The 18,622-nt window shown below is 44.8% G+C and overlaps 1 protein-coding gene across 2 annotated transcripts in view; it reads right to left on the bottom strand.

Annotated features, from left to right (window-relative positions):
• jupa (junction plakoglobin a) overlaps positions 1-18,622 on the bottom strand; it is a 28,191-nt gene that overhangs the window by 1,434 nt on the left and 8,135 nt on the right. Inside the window, exons 2-15 of one of the 2 annotated variants that reach the window (XM_017477663.2) lie at positions 13,946-13,997; positions 12,404-12,568; positions 9,864-10,111; positions 8,999-9,237; positions 7,862-8,063; positions 7,602-7,746; positions 7,012-7,115; positions 6,226-6,564; positions 2,842-2,994; positions 2,523-2,642; positions 2,252-2,402; positions 1,390-1,511; positions 1,231-1,270; positions 907-1,034 (exon numbers count right to left, since the gene is read on the bottom strand). In XM_017477663.2, coding sequence (XP_017333152.1) covers positions 910-1,034; positions 1,231-1,270; positions 1,390-1,511; positions 2,252-2,402; positions 2,523-2,642; positions 2,842-2,994; positions 6,226-6,564; positions 7,012-7,115; positions 7,602-7,746; positions 7,862-8,063; positions 8,999-9,237; positions 9,864-10,111; positions 12,404-12,568; positions 13,946-13,961 — 2,169 coding nt within the window. In that variant the 5' untranslated portion in view covers positions 13,962-13,997 and the 3' untranslated portion in view covers positions 907-909. The remainder of the gene's footprint in view (positions 1-906; positions 1,035-1,230; positions 1,271-1,389; positions 1,512-2,251; positions 2,403-2,522; positions 2,643-2,841; positions 2,995-6,225; positions 6,565-7,011; positions 7,116-7,601; positions 7,747-7,861; positions 8,064-8,998; positions 9,238-9,863; positions 10,112-12,403; positions 12,569-13,945; positions 13,998-18,622) is intronic. The other variant, XM_017477664.2, reaches the window with a different exon arrangement.

The following is an 18,622-nucleotide window of genomic DNA, read 5'->3' as shown; positions in this document are numbered from 1 at the left end:
TTTTTTTTACGGTTTTCGGGACAGTTTGTCAGCTACGTTATACGTCGGTATATGCCACGTGCATCGTAGAAACATCCTTGAGTATCATATAGTATCATTTTTGTCGTATCGGCCAGTGCTAGTTTAACATTAGTAAGCATAATACAAAGTCAGGAGCTCGTAGGATGCAAGAACATTCATGAATAATTGGTTTCATATCCAGTTTGCTAAATGAGGCACAATGTCAGTATCTGTATGGACATGAACACCTGCCCTTATTCACAGGGCTTCATCACATAATTCCAACGAAAAACAGCACACCCCAGTATGTTAAACATGTTGTTATAATGCAGGAGTGTCCAAAGTCCAGCCCCAAGGCCGAAATGCGGCCTGTGAACATGTTAACCCGTTAACGTGGCTTCTGGGATAATGTTGCAATTCTTCCATCCGTCTGAGGGGGGCAGCACACAGTGTTTACACAGTTAGCCAAAATGCAAGTGCCTTTTTTTTTTTTGTTTAAACCAGAAAGATATTAAGTCACGCCAACGGATAAAAAGCACTTTGGGTGACTGCAAAAAGCGCTGGAAACCACTGAGCATGGAAAACCTCGTGAATATTTGGAAAAAAAAATTCTTGACTAAAAATGGATTTGCAACAGAGTATTAAAAAAAATAAATTTTTTTGTTAGTGAGCTCAATTGCTTTTGGTTCCTCAAATAAGGGACTATTGTGCAGGAATTCCTACAGTTTGGACACCCCTGCTATAACGAAACGATTCAAAAGCACCGATGTGAATACCGATACTACCCGTTTCCACCCTTGGGCCTGTTTATAAAAGAGAAACGGCGGTAGTAAAGCAGTGCGAAGCAAGTCTGTGCAGGAAGAATGTGACAGAGAGAAAGATATGAGTTGGAACTTGTGTAACAACCTGTTAGCAAGCATCAGTGTAGCCTCTGCCCATTGAGTCATAGGCTTGGGGGTATTCATCAGCCATGTCAAGCTCCGCCTGCATGTGATCATATCCATACCCACCACCGACAAAGCGAGGCTCAATATCTGTAAAACATACACACTTTAGCTCATTTACACATGGTCTGCTTCACTGCATCTCATGTGGTGAATGATGCACAAACAAAATCAGAGCCAGATAATGTCATGTGATGGTGTGAGGGGGTTTATTAGAAGCGTGTTAATATGTTAAGTGCACATATTTAAAAATAAATAAATAAATAACTGATCCAGAGCTACGCACCATCTGGGACAAAGCCGGGCTCCATCATCGAACTCTGAGCCTGAAAAGAAAGATCACACGACGAGGAAGCGAAAGAGAGAGTCAGTTTCTTTTCGGTCTGAACGGCTTCCAGTTGGATCAAATGCTCCGGACGTGACTCGGGTTAGAAGACACACTCACCGTTTCCCACGCTTCTGGGTCATGTTTGAAAAGAGAGTGCGTGAGCTCCACGGACATGCGCTTCCTGTAGTCTGCGTTTTTGTCCTCGGAGATGCGGAACAGCACGGCAGCCGAATACGTTGCTGGGGGGGGGGTAAATAAAGCCATTTAAATTACAGCCGTTAACTCTGGGAGTAAACTCGTACTGCGGTCTTAATGCTGCTTGACGGAAAGCTAGACCAAGATACCGTATTTACACACACACACACACACACACACACACATTAGATGAATACTATGTATAATAAATACTGAAAGGTGACCATAGAAACAGAATAAACTGTTTTACATCGCTTGGACCTTTAATGTTGTGCAATGTCTGCAAAACTATTTAGTTCCTGTTATTACTGCTATTATAGCAGCTATTAACTTCCCTCACCAGCGCTAAAAAGGAACAGCCGTAACTAATTCCCAAAGCCCCGACATTGATGACTCCTTCCTCATACGTTAAATATCACCAACAATTACCACATCGATGGTTATATTATAATAATAATAATAATAATAATAATAATAAACACAACAGAAACGGTCGCATTCTAGAACGAGTGCATTAATACAAGCGTGTGATTTAAATGACATCCGGCACTACGGTCAGATTCACGTGGTTATACAAAACGTATCGAACCAAACCAGACTCGAGAGTACGTGAGCTCGGAGATATAGAACTATTCCTGCCATTCAAACAAGATCACAGTGTGCATGATATTTTAAGTCTACAGAAAGAATCGGGGAAATCGTAATTATTTCCGAACGTATTAAAGGATGCGTCCGAGCAGGGACTTCCCCCCGTTATATGATTGTTTATTCACATCTTACGCACCAATGCCCTCGTTGTTGGAGTGCAGCAGATCCATGAGTGGGCTGGCAGCTCCCTCGCTATCAATTATGAGGGCTGCATTTTTATCCAGAGCCAGCTCACAGAGCACACCGGTAGCCACCCGCTTTATGTTATCCCCTGGGGAGTAGAGCAACTGGACAGAGAACGAGTAAGAGTGAGACACACACACACACACACACAGTCCTTAGAGTATTCTGCTCACTAAGCAAGTATCAGACACAGAACGGAGGAAAGGTTTGTTTGTGATGTTTACCTGCACAAACAGTGGAATGGTATTCAAGTCAGTGATGATTGCTCTATTCATGCGATCTCTGGCCAAGATATGCAGTGCTCCTGTGCAACCTTCTACAATCTCCTCCATCCTCACGCCGTCCTAAGAGCAGATGAGAAACGAGACGTTGTGAAATGAGATCTGGGAACCACTGAGTGGAATAAATAAAATCACTGGGAGACACGAGTACAGAGTAATATGTTCCTGTGTGCTTATGGATCCAGGCATACAGTTTAACTGTGCTGCAGTGTCACGTACTGCAGTAGACATTGAGAGTACGGCTCAACGAGTCTGAACCAACCTGGTAAGTTTGCTGGTTGGTTGAACCGTGCTTCTGAGCATCCTGGTGGGCATTTTTTAGCAGATTGACCAGCTTGGGAATCGCATCCGCATCTCGGAGAGAGGCCTGATTCGCTGGGCACAGCGCCAGGTTACGGATCAGGCCAACCACAGCCTAAAAATCACAAGACAAGTGCGGTTCTGGTTCACTGTTGTGTTTACCATCGGGAGCTATGTTTCCTGTCCCGTTAAAACACTTCCATATCGAAACGATTTAGAAATTTCAGGTCTTCAGCTGCAAAATCTCTACTTTAACTCTGGTCACGGCAACTGTAAATAATAATATAAAAATGATGAAAATAATGTTCGTCTCAGTTGTAAATCTTACTACCAACACAAGACTAATATTCTGATTGATGAGATACCATCTTTCAGATTTTTGATTGGTAGAATTTATTTGCTGGTCTGGTTACTACTACTACTGCTACCACTACTACTGCTGCTACCACTGCTACTACCACCACTACATCTACTACTGCACCTACCAGCACCACTACTATTGCTGCTACTACTACTCCTACTACCACCACCACCACTACTACTGCTGATCCTTCTACCACCACTACTACTGCTCCTACTACTGCTGCTCCTACCACCACCACTACTGCTGCTACCACCACCACCACCACTACTGCTGCTACTACTGCTCCTACTACTGCTGCTACTGCTCCCACCACCACCACCACTGCTACTCTGCTGCTGCTCCTACTACCACCACCACTACTGCTGCTACTACTACTGCTACTACTACTACTGCTGCTCCTCCTACCACCACCACCACCACTGCTGCTACTACTACTGCTACTCCTCCTACTACCACCACCACCATTGCTGCTCCTACTACCGCTGCTCCTACTACTTTTCCTACTACCACCACCACTGCTCCTACTACTGCTGCTACTGCTCCTACTACTACTACCACCACCACCACCACTGCTACTACTACTGCTGCTCCTACTACTACTACTACTACTGCTGCTGCTCCTACTACTGCTGCTGCTGCTCCTGCTCCTACTGCTGCTGCTGCTACTACTACTACTGCTGCTGCTACTACCACCACCACCACTGCTACTACTACTGCTGCTCCTCCTACCACCACCACCACCACTGCTGCTACTACTACTGCTACTCCTCCTACTACCACCACCACCACTGCTGCTCCTACTACCGCTGCTCCTACTACCGCTGCTCCTACTACCGCTGCTCCTACTACCGCTGCTGCTCCTACTACCACCACCACTGCTCCTACTACTGCTGCTACTGCTCCTACTACTACTACCACCACCACCACTGCTACTGCTGCTCCTACTACTACTACTACTGCTGCTGCTCCTACTACTGCTGCTGCTGCTGCTGCCACTACTGCTGCTGCTACTACTGCTGCTGCTACTGCTGCTACTACTACTGCTGCTACTACTACCACCACCACCATTGCTGCTCCTACTACTGCTGCTGCTGCTACTACTGCTGCTACTACTACTGCTACTGCTACTACTGCTGCTACTGCTACTACTACTGCTGCTGCTCCTGCTACTGCTGCTGCTGCTCCTACTACTGCTGCTCCTGCTCCTACTACCACCACCACTGCTGCTGCTTCTACTACTGCTGCTGCTGCTCCTACTACTGCTCCTACTACCACCACCACTGCTTCTACTACTGCTGTTGCTACTACTGCTACTACTACTGCTGCTCCTACTACTGCTGCTGCTGCTACTGCTCCTACTACTGCTGCTGCTACTACTACTGCTGCTGCTACTACCACCACCACCACTGCTACTACTACTGCTGCTCCTACTACTACTGCTCCTCCTACCACCACCACCACTGCTGCTACTACTACTGCTACTCCTCCTACTACCACCACCACCATTGCTGCTACTACTACCGCTGCTCCTACTACCGCTCCTACTACCACCACCACTGCTCCTACTACTGCTGCTACTGCTCCTACTACTACTACCACCACCACTGCTACTACTACTGCTGCTCCTACTACTGCTGCTACTACTACTGCTGCTACTACTACTGCTGCTGCTGCTGCTACTACTACTGCTGCTGCTACTACTGCTGCTACTACTACTACTACTGCTGCTGCTGCTGCTGCTGCTGCTGCTGCTGCTGCTACTACTGCTGCTGCTGCTACTGCTGCTGCTGCTCCTACTACCACCAACACTGCTGCTACTACTACTGCTGCTACTACTGCTGCTCCTACTGCTGCTGCTACTACTGCTGCTGCTGCTGCTACTACTGCTGCTACTACTGCTGCTCCTGCTGCTGCTACTACTGCTGCTCCTGCTGCTGCTACTACTACTGCTGCTCCTGCTGCTGCTACTACTGCTGCTGCTGCTACTACTGCTGCTGCTCCTACTACTGCTGCTGCTCCTACTACTGCTGCTGCTCCTACTGCTGCTGCTGCTCCTACTGCTGCTGCTGCTCCTACTGCTGCTCCTACTACTGCTGCTGCTGCTGCTCCTACTGCTGCTCCTACTGCTGCTGCTCCTACTACCACCAACACCACCACTGCTGCTACTACTACTACTGCTGCTGCTGCTCCTACTGCTGCTGCTGCTCCTACTACCACCAACACCACCACTGCTGCTACTACTACTGCTGCTGCTCCTGCTGCTGCTCCTACTGCTCCTACTACCACCAACACCACCACTGCTGCTACTACTACTGCTGCTACTACTGCTGCTCCTCCTACCACCACCACCACTAGTACTGCTGCTGCTCCTACTACCACCACCACTGCTGCTTCTACTACTGCTGCTACTGCTCCTACTACTGCTGCTACTGCTACTACTACCACCACCACCACTGCTGCTGCTCCTACTACCACCACCACTGCTGCTTCTACTACTGCTGCTACTGCTTCTACTACTGCTGCTACTGCTCCTACTACCACCACCACCACCACTGCTGCTGCTCCTACTACTGCTGCTGCTGCTCCTGCTGCTGCTGCTTCTACTACTGCTGCTACTGCTCCTACTACTGTTGCTGCTGCTCCTACTACCACCACCACTGCTACTACTACTACTACTACTACTGCTCCTCCTACTACCACCACCACCACTGCTGCTGCTACTACTACTACTACTAGTGCTGCTACTGCTCCTACCGCTGCTGCTACTGCCACCACCACTACTGCTACTGCTCAACTTTATACAACCAAGATAACTGCACTGAATTTCACAGAAGATTTGGTAGTAGTATATAAATATATAATAAATAAAACCCCATTACCCTAACTCTCGCTAACGGATTATCTTGGTTAATAATCTGTTAGTCACTTTAACTGAAACGCTTCCTCTAGCTTCCACTTCTTTCCATTGGTTCTGGTTTTCACCTTAACGACGGGCCAGTAGTGCGGCTTGTTGAGCAGTTTGACGATGGGCGGGATGCCGTAGTGTGTGCGCACAGCGTTCTGCGCCAGCTCGGCGTCCTGGTGGCGGCTGGTGAGGTGGCGCAGGGCGCAGGTGGCGGGTTCGGCCACGTCCTCCTTATCTCCAGCACGCAGCAGCGCGTGGATCAGGGCCTCCACGCCGTTGTTCTGGCTTACAAACATCTTGTTACGGGCATTGTTGCACGTCAGATTCGACAGCGTTCCCGAGACGCAAGCCAGCATGTTCATGTCTTCTGTGGCGAGGAGCCCGATCAAGATCTGCAGCAGCCCTTCCAGGCCATCCTGCACGCAGAGGCAGACGGCAATCAAGAATTATACAGGATGGAAAACGTACAGAGATAGAGAACACAAGATGGAGCTTCAGTATGTCTTAAGGCAATTTATTTGACAAATATATTACACACACACATACACCTTATTTTTGTCTTCTTTTTTTAAAATCACGTGACAGCATTCCAGTCCGTCTCTCATAAGGACGAAATTAAAATCGGAATAGACTTTCAGAAGTTCAAGATTGTACAACACTGCAATTAGTAACTCAAATGTCACTCTGCTACTAACTCTCGTGTCATTCAAAATGCAGCTTTTTAAATGACTGACTCGTATATGTACAGAATTTAAGAATAACTTGAGCAATATAACCATCCTATTAGCCATTAAACTGCTAGAGCAGAATGTGAGAACTTCTGGTGTGTGTGTGTGTGTGTGTGTGAGAGAGATTACACCAACCTGTTTGGTGGCAGCATCAGACAGGTTTCTCAGAGTCCACAGACAGTTCTGAGCCAGCCTCTGGCTACTGCCAGTCACGTGTTTCCCCAGACACTGCATTCCACCTATGTGCATGTACGTGTGTTTTTTTTTGTTGTTTTTTTGGGTGGGGGTGGGGTGGGGTGGGGGAGTTGAATGGGCGAGAGGGAAACAGAAATAAAAGGGAGAGACAGAGAGAAAGAGGCAGCACATATTCATTATTTAGGTATTTAATTATACATCCCATCAACATCAGATTATTCAGTCATAACGTCCCATTCGTACTTCACACTTCCTCCAGTATGGAACAGTTTGGTTACTGTGATGCGTTAACGACTGTATGAAACTGTGGCTACATGCTATAATCAGTACTGTGTGTCAAAACCCCAGACGTGGCAAAGTTTCACTTCTACTTTGTGGATGTGCCATAAAGAGGGAAAGGAAAGTGAACAAACCAGCAATAAAGACAGGCTGAAAGAAAAAAAAAGATCTAGTGCTCTCACAGAGCCTGTGACTCCCCAGAGATTGATTGTCTTGCTAAAAGAGCAGCGGGTCCCTCGGCTCTCACTTACCAGCCTCTACAATGGTCGGCTTGTTGCTAGGACACACTGACAGCACTTTCAGTACGCGGCTGGTGGTCCACAGCAACTTCTCGTAGTTGTAGTTCCTCATGATCTGCACCAGGGCCTCGGGCCCTCCGTTAGCCAGGATTATCAACTGTAACAGAGACCAGAGGAATTAGAGGGTTTTAGACTCATATCCCTCCACAGGGAATGTAGTTTTCTTGTTGCTGCTAGCTATATATATATTTTTTACATTCACACACACACACCTTGCTCTCCTGGTTGCCATAGGAGAGAAGTTGAAGGCAATCTGTGGTAATGGCCAGAAACTTGGGGTTGCTCTTCTTCAGCAGTGGCACCATCCTCTGCAGGCCATCAGCCAGACGGACGGCCATCTTGGCCCCCTCCTGGTGTAGAAGCAGGTTGTGGAGTGTGGTGATGGCATAGAACAGCACCGACTCCAAAGGAGAGCTGCAACACACACATTACCTGGTTGACATGCAGTACACAGCGTACTGGGTTAAGGTGAGATGATGTTAAAAATCATCCGAAACGTCTTGAGTTTGGGTTCAATTAGTTGAACCTTCCATTGAAAATACAGGAGAGATCCAACCTTTAACTTTACTCAAAGAAAACAAACAAAAAGCTTTTTTTTTTTTTTTTTTTTTTTAAATCAAAACCATGTCAATTTCTGCCACCTCTAGAAATTCCTATGAGCAAAAAGTTCATATATATATATATATATATATATATATATATATATATATATATATATATATATATATATATATATATACACACACACATATATATATATATATATATATATATATATATATATATATATATATATACACATATATATATATATATATATATATATATATATATATATATATATATATGTGTATATATATATATATATATATATATATATATATATATATATATATATATGTGTGTGTATATATATATATATATATATATATATATATATATATATATATATATATATATATATATATACACACACACATATATATATATATATATATATATATATATATATATATATATATACACATATATATATATATATATATATATATATATATATATATATATATATATATATATATATATATATATATATATTTTTTTTTTTTTAACTTTCCACCTATACGACACATTTGTATTAAAATAGTCATTAGATTAGACAGATTTTCAGATTATAATAAAGGGTAGGTTGTGATTTCCACCACTCGAACCAGAGTATGGACCACCGGGCTATGCTTCCCACACTCCGCTTCCAGAAGCACGGACGTGCCGGAGACATATAAATATAAATCTAGGTATCTGGAGTATTTGATAAAAAGGTACGAGATGATCTTGTGCTGCGTCCTCACCTGAGCATGCGCACCAATGCAGGAATGCCTCCTGATTTGAAGATGGCCAGTAGGCCCTCACGCTGGTGTGACAGGTTGTGCAGGATGCTGGCGGTGGCGCGGGCTGTCTCCATGTCGCTGGTGTTCTGCATGGCCCTCACCACAGCCGCCACCATCTGGGGCGACTGCATCAGAGCACGGCGGGACGCCTCCTTCCGTGTCAGCTGGTTCACAATCTGTGCCGCCTTGTTCACCACCACCTGGACAAGAGGACAAAGTCAGAGGTTAATGGTTTTCTCAGCGTGTGTGGATGTAATATTTATTTATTTCCTGGAAAAAAAACCATCACGTTCTGCTCGGACGGTTTCTTTAATTGCACCCGAAGCAAAAATAATCCAAATTTTAAAACGTCGTGTATTTCGCAGAGCTGTTAAATGGTATTTGACCAGACGGTTCACCATAGAAAACCGGATATGAATGTAATTAACAGACGTCACATTTTCATACTGTGACAATAACCTTGTGTTAAAATATTTAAAAATAATCCTGTTTTTGAAAAGGAAACAAAAACAACCTACATCTTTACTGGCCTCTATGAGCAGCATTTGAACTGCGGCGTTTGAAAAAACACACCCGAACGTCTTGCTCGATTAGATAAAATACGTCTAGGATTTTTCCACAGGGTGTGCTCCGGTCTCAAAGATATGCAAGGCGATGCTAATTAGCAACTCATAAAATGCTGTCTTCCTTGCCAGCTGCCTCATGAATGAAAGTGTTTGCAATAACATGCACACTCTACAGCCGATTATCGGCATTAACATCTATCGACTACTATCTTAATCTCTAGAGTAACTACAGGTAACTGCAGGAAGCCCTCTTACGGTACCTGGTCGTCATCATTGAGCAGTTTGGTGAGTTCAGGAACGGCGCGGGTTGCCAGCTCAGCGTCGTCCTGGTAGTTAATCAGGTGGACGATGGCCGTCTTGAGCATTTGCGAAGGTTCGGCCAGTCTCTGCACGTTGGTCTGCTGGGACGAATCCAGCTGTGTGGACACGATGGTCACCCCCTCTTGCATGGTCTCCGGGAACATGGCCTGCCTCACGCGCTGGGTTCGGGTCAGGGTGAGCTCTGACTCTGTAAGAGTTTGCATGTGCATACATGGTCAGCAACGGAGATTAGGGAAATGGCAGCGTTTCGTTTGTACTGAGCCGAGCTAATTGGAAATAGGAACAAAAGCCTAAAAACAGGAACAACAACCTGGGCTAATCGTCTGTGCGCGCGAACGCAAACGTCATGGAAACTAGAGCAAGTGCAGATTTTAAAAGGCAAAGAATGGTCAAATCTAAATTTAGACAGGATTGGGACGACTAAGTTGGCAGTGCACGCGCACACAAAATATACAAGAAACGGCGAGGCTGCTTTCTGTTTATACTCCAGTGGTATGGAACGCCACATCCTGTCGCCATGAGATTTTATGCACAATTTGGAAACCCCTCTTCCGCCCATTCATCAGCTGAAAGTTCATTAGATAACGTGTGTATGGTGGACCATTCCCAGCACAGCATCAACACCGTGGCACGGCGGTGTGGAGATGGTAAGAGTGCAGCAGCATTGTAAGGATTTCTTCATTTATATCGCACTTTCAGCAATGGACACTGCCACAAATCAGCTACACAGAAATCCCGATATGGATCTGCCTAGCCAGAGGCGACAGTGGTGAGGAAACCCCCCCCCCGAGACGACGTGAAGAAGGAACGTCGAAACGAACGCGACTCAAAAGGGAACCCATCTTGTTCTGAATGACACCGGACAGCGTGATTAGGAGTCGGTACTACATTACAGTTCCACGAGTGTACACTATAGAGTAGCCTTGGGTCCGAGTCCAGACCAAGTGGGGCCACGTTGAGTGTTGAGTCCAAGTCCTTAATAGTAATAAAAAATACCACTCTTACATCTTTCCATTACCATTTAACATTCTTATTTCATGCCATCAGCACCTTGACTAGTTTCCTATCAAAAAATGGCTTCATACAGAGGCATATGTAGAACTTATTATATTACAAGTAAATGAGAATACACATTAAGCTGTATTGTTATTGTACCACGCTATATCGTGTCCTCCAGTTTGAGTTGACATTTAAATGATTTGATGCGTCCCCCACACAGTTATACAGTCAGAGAGAGAGAGAGAGAGAGTACCGAGTCGAGCTACATTTAACAGCGTGTCATAACAAGCGTCATGCTTTATTACGGCTTTTAATCGGTCTTTGAAATGACGATAAACTCATTCCTGAACACAGCACTGGTCGTGTAACTGTTTCATTTTAATTCCTAAAATGAGAAAAAAAAAAATAATAATAATAAAATCCCTATCAGCAGGGTTTATGATATTTACTACATTAAGAAGTACATTTCACATTTTGTGAAATTCAAGACTGGAATCAAGAACTGCTGATGTTTAGGGCTGGGCGATATGACGAGGATCTTATTTCACAGTAACGATACGTTTTCTCGGGTAGGTCGATCAGAAGTATTCAAGAAAGAACCTGAATTCAACGACAGAAGTTGAATAAAGCAATTAAATGTAAAATAAAGTCATTCGGTCAAATGAGTGAGTGAGGGATTTTTTTTCTCTCCCCCTTTTGTTGTTTGATGAACATTAATGACGCGGACAGGCTCATTAGACTACTAATGCACAGCTCCAAGATATTGTATTGACACACCTCCGATTACCCCCAACCCCCCCAAACTGTTTACATTCACTCAAGTCATACCCGCCGGTGTTCGCACGAATACTCAGCCAGACCTGCATTTCGACCTGATGTGCGCAACAAGCGGCTAAAGAGAACTCGATTCAGAACTCGCACGGAAAGCCGCGTCATCGTGCGCGCGCGTCAAGGGAGACGTCCGTCAATTTCTTTTTTTCATGCCGACGATCCCGCCCTGCAAAAATACGGGAGACTCTCGGGACTCGACTGTACTCGGAAAAACGACCAAGTCCGCGTCAAGTCCGAGTACAAATTTACCCGAGCGCGTGACGAGTCCGGGGTCCGGGTTCGTTCGTAATTAGACTCGAGTCCGGACTCTAATCCGAGATCGAGTACACCAACTCTACTGTAGAGTCAAGAAGGGCCAAGTGTGCCGAAAGGCTCCGTGTGTAATAAAATTTACAGTAAACTGTACCATGTAATTATTATTGTTATTATTTTTTTTTAAACGTAGATCTGATCAACACAAGAAAGTGCGACACACACGATCATATCGGTGTAAGTGCTGTGCTGGGAAAGATCCACCCGGCAGTTAACATCTGCTCACAGTTGTCCCTTCGGAAGCTGCTCAAACCAATCCTTAGACGTTCGCAATGAAATAAGTCCACGCGGTATAAGACGACGCAATTCGAGTATGTCAAGTGTTTGTGTTCCTCACCTGCAGGGTGCTCAATGACCGTGGAGGTGTAGGTGTGTTTCCTGCTGTACTCCGTCCCGTCATCATCTCCACGAACTGTGGTGGCCCCTGACTGGATGCCCGAATCTGTCGTATAATACGTCTTCTGCCACTCTGTAACCTTCACCGCACCGTCACGTTCACCCACTACACACACACACACACAAAATGAGCCAAATTTAGCTAATGATAGACCGAATATCAGTCATGGTACTCACCACAGACGTTAAAATCCTTCATCAGACTATACAAGAAAACATGTTATGGATATTACAGAGAAAAAGAAGAAAGAAAGAAAAAAAAAAACAAACACTCAGCGGCAAGTTGACATGTACACCGCAGATGGGTTTAGAAGGTCATCTCGTCATTGTTTAATAAATCCGTGACACGCTCGCCATGAAGCTTGCTGAGGGAAACTACGTCGGGAAGACGTTCGATGAAAGTGACGTGACGTTTAAAATAAATAAATAAATAAATAAATGTACGTTCTGTTTAAAGCGCGACTGGATTCTGCTCTCCTTTATTCTGCAGACGTTTCCACATGACTGTCGGGGTGAATGAACCGTCTGATCCTTTTAAATCTAGGCCGACTGGGCCGTACTTCTCTCATGGTAAGGGATAACACTCAAACAAAATTTCTAACGTGATGCAAAAGTTAAAAAAATAAATAAATAATTTTTTTTAAAAATGACTCATTGTTGTAGTACTTATTTAAATATTTCACAATGCCTGATCCATCCCTCCAGTCATTTGGTGTACTGCTGATACAGGCTCGCGGGGGCGCCTGGAGCCTGTCCCAGGGGACGCGTGGGACACGCGGGACACGCCGGACAGGGAGTGCCAACCCAAGAGCACGCGCACACGCACCCACTCACGGGCGACAGATAATTTGGAAACGTCGATCAGACTACAGTGCATGTCTGTGGACTTGGGGAGGAGACCCTCAAAGCAGGGGGAGAACATGCGAAAGCGCACACAGGGTGGAGGCGGGAATCGAATCCACTACACCTGGAGGTGCGAGGCAACCGTGCGAACCACCGAATACTATTACTTGTATTATTCGTCTAGCGGACGCGTCTATCCAGAGTCGAGGTGTAAGAGCCGGTACAAATGATGATTATTTTAGTGTATTTTTAAATAACGTGAGGGTTGGCAGGTTAGGGGTTAGTCAGGTGTGGACGGAAGAGGTGGGTCTTCGGGCGCGTTTTGAAGATCGAGACGGATCCGGCGGTCCGGATTGAGGTTGGAAGTTCATTCCACCACCGAGGGACGGGGAATTCGAAGGTTATGGAATGAGACCTCGTGCCTCAGTGAGTAGGCAGTACTAAGCGTCGGTCGTTAATCGATCGCGGGCCGCGTGAGGGAACGTAAACCTCGAGGAGAGTGTCGGGAGAGGTTGGGGGGGGGGGGGGGGGGTGTGGTTTGTACGTGAGCATCAAGGCCTTGAATTTGATCCGGGCGTCTACAGGAAGCCAGTGGAGGGAATTATGTCCAAGTTAACAGCACTCTCTTTACAGTACTTACTTTGCATTGCCATCATTGCTTCCTTGGCTCAATCCAAGCCAACGTTTAAAACCTGGGGTGGGGGAGAAAGAGAGAGAGAGAAAAAAAAAAGTGTTAGTCAAAAAAATTACAGACTTTTACATGTTCACTCAACACACCTGCTATTTGTTAGGTTTTATTTTGTAAATAACCCGACATCGACTTGCCTAAGGAAAGGAACGAGAACAGAAACGATACACTTTTCAGCAAGTTCAGCAAATTCACGAAACGATCGTGTGTGTGTGTGTGTGTAGAGAGAGGAGGCGTGGCAAGTGTGGGCGTGTGTGTAGAGATTGTGGGGCGGACCTCTGAGCCGTGTTTCCACCCCGTGTGGGATTGAAACGAGCCGTAATAACCGCAACGACTCGGAGGACCGGCTTCGCGTGATTCCCCCTTCACACAACACCTTAACGCTTCCCTGAGACTTCTCTCCAGTTAAACCACTTCGACCTTTCACCTGTCGGGGAAAACGAACCGTTTTTAGATCCATTTACATTATTAAAATTGTACACGGATTTATTTGAGCCCTTAAGAATGCCTTTGAAAAAAAAAAAAAAAAAATGGCGTGTTGAAATCGTTGTCGCGGCCGGATCGGGAATGTGTCGCGAGGTCGCGATGGACTATAACAGGAAACGTGGTGAGCACATCACACACGACACTTCACATGCCGAACTCATTAACAAACACGGAGAGACTGGAAGTGTCGCGGACCGACCGAGACGTGGACGTCCACGAGCGTCCACCGATGATGAAGTCCAGGTACAGGCAAAGCGGATTTGCTCATCAGATTAAATCTCATTTCTCGCTACTAACCATCTACCCCGCTTGACTGTCCTCGATTCATCATCTTCCCTCCGTATGTTATTCATTTCCTGCCCCCTGGACATTCCGCCCTCTCCTTTATCCCCTTCACCATGCTCCCGCTTCTCTCTCAGTGTATCCTCCCCGTATGGGTACTCCGACTGTTCCACGACAAAGCCGTTTCTCGTTAAATTCACTAAACCAAAACATTCACGATGACACGATGCATCGCCGTTTTCCGAAACATAGAAACACATCTGTAGGAGCGGCCGCGTCGTTCGCCGTGTCACGTGTTCCGGGACCCGAGCCTACACGCTCACACACAAACACACACGTATATAGTATGTATACAGCGAGAGAGATATGGAGAGATAGAGAAAGCGAGCGAGACGGAGAGAGAGTCTAGACGTCTACTTTAAGACCGAATAAACGCACAGTTAAAAGTCAGGAGTAAAAATCCGAGGCTAGAGGGGGTTGACCGTTCCAAATGTTTTTTCCTGGCTAGTAAACCTGAATGGTTAATAACATGATTTTCCCCAGTAATCGCACTCTAACGACGTTCAAAACGTCACGTTGTATTGGCTACCGGCTGCTGCGGAGTGAAACCGGGCGTTTGTTTCTGGTAGATCTGGTTTTACAAGGCAAGATGGGCCATTTCCCCCCATAGAACCATCATCGTGTGATCCGAATCGTTTTCGGCCGAACTACCACAAAGCTATCGCGTTCCCTACACCTGTTAACGCTATTAACGCGGCAAGATCGATTAGATAACTACTCTTACTACTTCTATCTGGCAACCGCACAAAATGTACAACAGTGTACTGCAAATCACGTAGCGGGTTTGGTTTAGCATGTCCTCCACCCGCTGAAATGAGTTCACTGGACGATCGTGTAGGAGTTTTAGGAGTACGAGCAGGGAGTAATCCTGAGTAAACCTTAACGATGCTGTATACAATGCACAATCGCACCAGGGCTGAAATCTTACGCTCACAAAACAATCACAAGTGTAATCGATTTAATGCTTAAACTTAAGCTCCCAGTTACCGCCGGTACAGATTTACTAAAGGGTGCGTTCGATATGTGACCTTTTTTATTTTTTATTAAGCACATCCGGTTGTTCTCTGCGCAAACGCAAACCACACGGGATAGAATTACGGACCTAAATTCTGGTGGAGTTGGAATTAACATAAGACAGCATAAGGGGCAAATTTGGGTTCAACTTGCCTCTTCGAGATTAGTCAAGCTCATCTGCTCACCACATATGAATGTGAGGAAATGCTGGTGCTTCCCAAACGGTTTCCGATCGTCTTGCCGGAGAGTAGAGGTGGACCGAGGGATCGGTTTTGCCAGTTAATCGGCACCGATAACCGACTGCTGGAGCTAATTGTTCATCGGCAAAAATCCGCCCGATGGTTTTTCCCCGGTTGAGTCCGTCGCGGAGCGGCTGAGAAGGGTCTGCCGTCATTACACGGTACAAGAGCGGCCTCTAGAGGCGAGATAAACACAATCGCTACAAATTTCGTGGTGTTATTTAAAGTGTTTTTGATCCAATTTGGAGGTCTCGATTTGAACTTGTTATTTGGAGTGTTATTTTAATGGTTCAGTCTGGATGTACATCGTTTATTTACTGTAATACTTATATATATATATATTTAAATAAAAAAATTACCGTACATTTTCATGGTACAGTCAGTACTGTTTATTTTTGTAATAAAAAGTTCCGCAATAGTTTACTGTGAGTGTTTAAACAAAAGATAATGTCTTTATTAGCTCATCTTTACCGAGAGCTGAAGCACTCCTAAATACTTACCTATTTAAGGCCTTGTATATTGCCCTTATGGCCACTTAAAGCCAAAATATTTCTCTGAATGCCTTTATACATACCCGTGTAGGATGTATGAAATTTTCTTGAACTGTTTTGTCTGAGTAAATCCAAATCGTAAACTACACTCTAGTCATGGTTACACGGTTTCATTATCAAGATCGTTTCGTACGTGATTTTAAAAGCTAAAAATAAAGTACATCACCACGATAAGAAAAGAACACCAGACTTGTAGTTTGTGACGGTATCGAATGCAATCGGAATGGGCATGTCCTTATAACGGGTTATATTATATCTCGTAAAAATCCCCCGCACGTCTCCGGACGGCGATCATGCTCCCCAGATAAACGACGGCAACCTTTCGGAGGCGTCCGTCTTATCTGAGTACTGCACACGATCCTGGAAATGTTATGCAATTATCGTTGCATGAAAATTTAATAGCAGCACATGCTTTGATAGACTTCACACAAGCCCTTCAAAAGCAGTCCAGTGCCGGACTCCCACACAGAAACAAACAATCCTCTAAGCAGCAGGAATCTGACACTTGGCAACTCCTCAATGCAAAAGACATAAGTGGTGAGCAAGTAAGCGGAGACGCGTATGCTCGGATCTACCGTGCGAGAGAGAGAGAGAGAGAGCGAGAGAGAGAGAGAGAGAGAGAGAGAGAGAGAGTGTTAATAACATGGCTGGGCTGGTGGAGATGGAAATCGTGGGTTCCTGCTAAACATGGCGTAAACACCTTCCACAGATGCACAAACAAGGACGTAAAACTAAACCTTTATACAGGGCGTGTGCGGATAAAAACGAGGCCGTCGATTATTCGGCATTTTACTGATCTTTCCTGAGGTTGCTGCTAAAAAGAAATACTACTGAATGAATTTATACGAATGTCCCAAGACTCTTTCTTTTCCCACTGATAAACAACCACCACGGAACAGAGGATCAAGGACATTTCTACAAAATTAGAACGTCACAAAACGTGCTCGGCCACAAGATCCGAGACTATGCGTCGAGTCGTACTTTCACACAGATGTGTTTAATTTAAAAAACAAACAAACCCCACCGTAAATACCTTAAGTCAGGTTTTTTAATAGCAGCTAATGGTCATACATGGGGGTGGGGGGGGGGGGGGGGGGGGGGGTGGGGTGGTCATAATGTAATCTATATGAAAAAGCAAATAAATAAATAAATAAATAAATAGATAGATAGATAGATAGATAAATAGATAAAACATCAAAATACAAAAAGGAATAATAAAAATAAAAATATCTATCTATCTAATAAATAAATAAATAAATAAATAAATAGATAGATAGATAGATAAATAGATAAAACATCAAAATACAAAAAGGAATAATAAAAATAAAAATATCTATCTATCTAATAAATAAATAAATAAATAAATAAATAAATAAATAGTCATACAGGGTCGGGGTGGGTCATAAATTAAATCTATACACAAATAGTTAAAAAAACAAAAAAAGATTTCCTACTTAAAATCTCACAAAAGGCAAGAGTGAGTACAGCATGTGGACGAGCTCGTGTGCTTTGTTAGATTCTGACTGCTTTCTCCGAACAAGGTTCAGCTTTTTATTAGCTGGTCATAAAGCGCGAGTCACTATTCTGCGATGCATGTCACGGCAACAAACAACTGCATCCGAACAGCACTCTTGTATTTACCAAGAACGGGACTGCACCCGAGTTACACCGAAAAGTTTACTGTTGCCAGGGGGATGATGAGAACAGGTACAAACAGGTAACAGGTATTACCGGTGTCCTCCTCCCATGAAGAAACACATTACACGGGCTCACCGTTCCTGTTAACAGAGGGGTGTGACTACCTTCCCAAGCACTCCTTGGTCTTACTAAGTAGGCAAATGAGTTTTTCTGAAGATGACTAATGTAGCGGTCATGCCGGCTTTAATCTTATTTACTTTATATGATCACGGCATGTGGTATCTCTCATGAAGCCGATACGACGCGTCTCACTGACGCAGTCGGCATGAGAAGACGGCTATTCCTCTGAACGGCGACAC

This window comes from Ictalurus punctatus, chromosome 10, assembly GCF_001660625.3.
Source record: "Ictalurus punctatus breed USDA103 chromosome 10, Coco_2.0, whole genome shotgun sequence".
NCBI lineage: Eukaryota > Metazoa > Chordata > Actinopteri > Siluriformes > Ictaluridae > Ictalurus > Ictalurus punctatus.
Note: the sequence above shows the minus strand (reverse complement) of the source record. Positions and strands in the feature narration are given on the sequence as shown.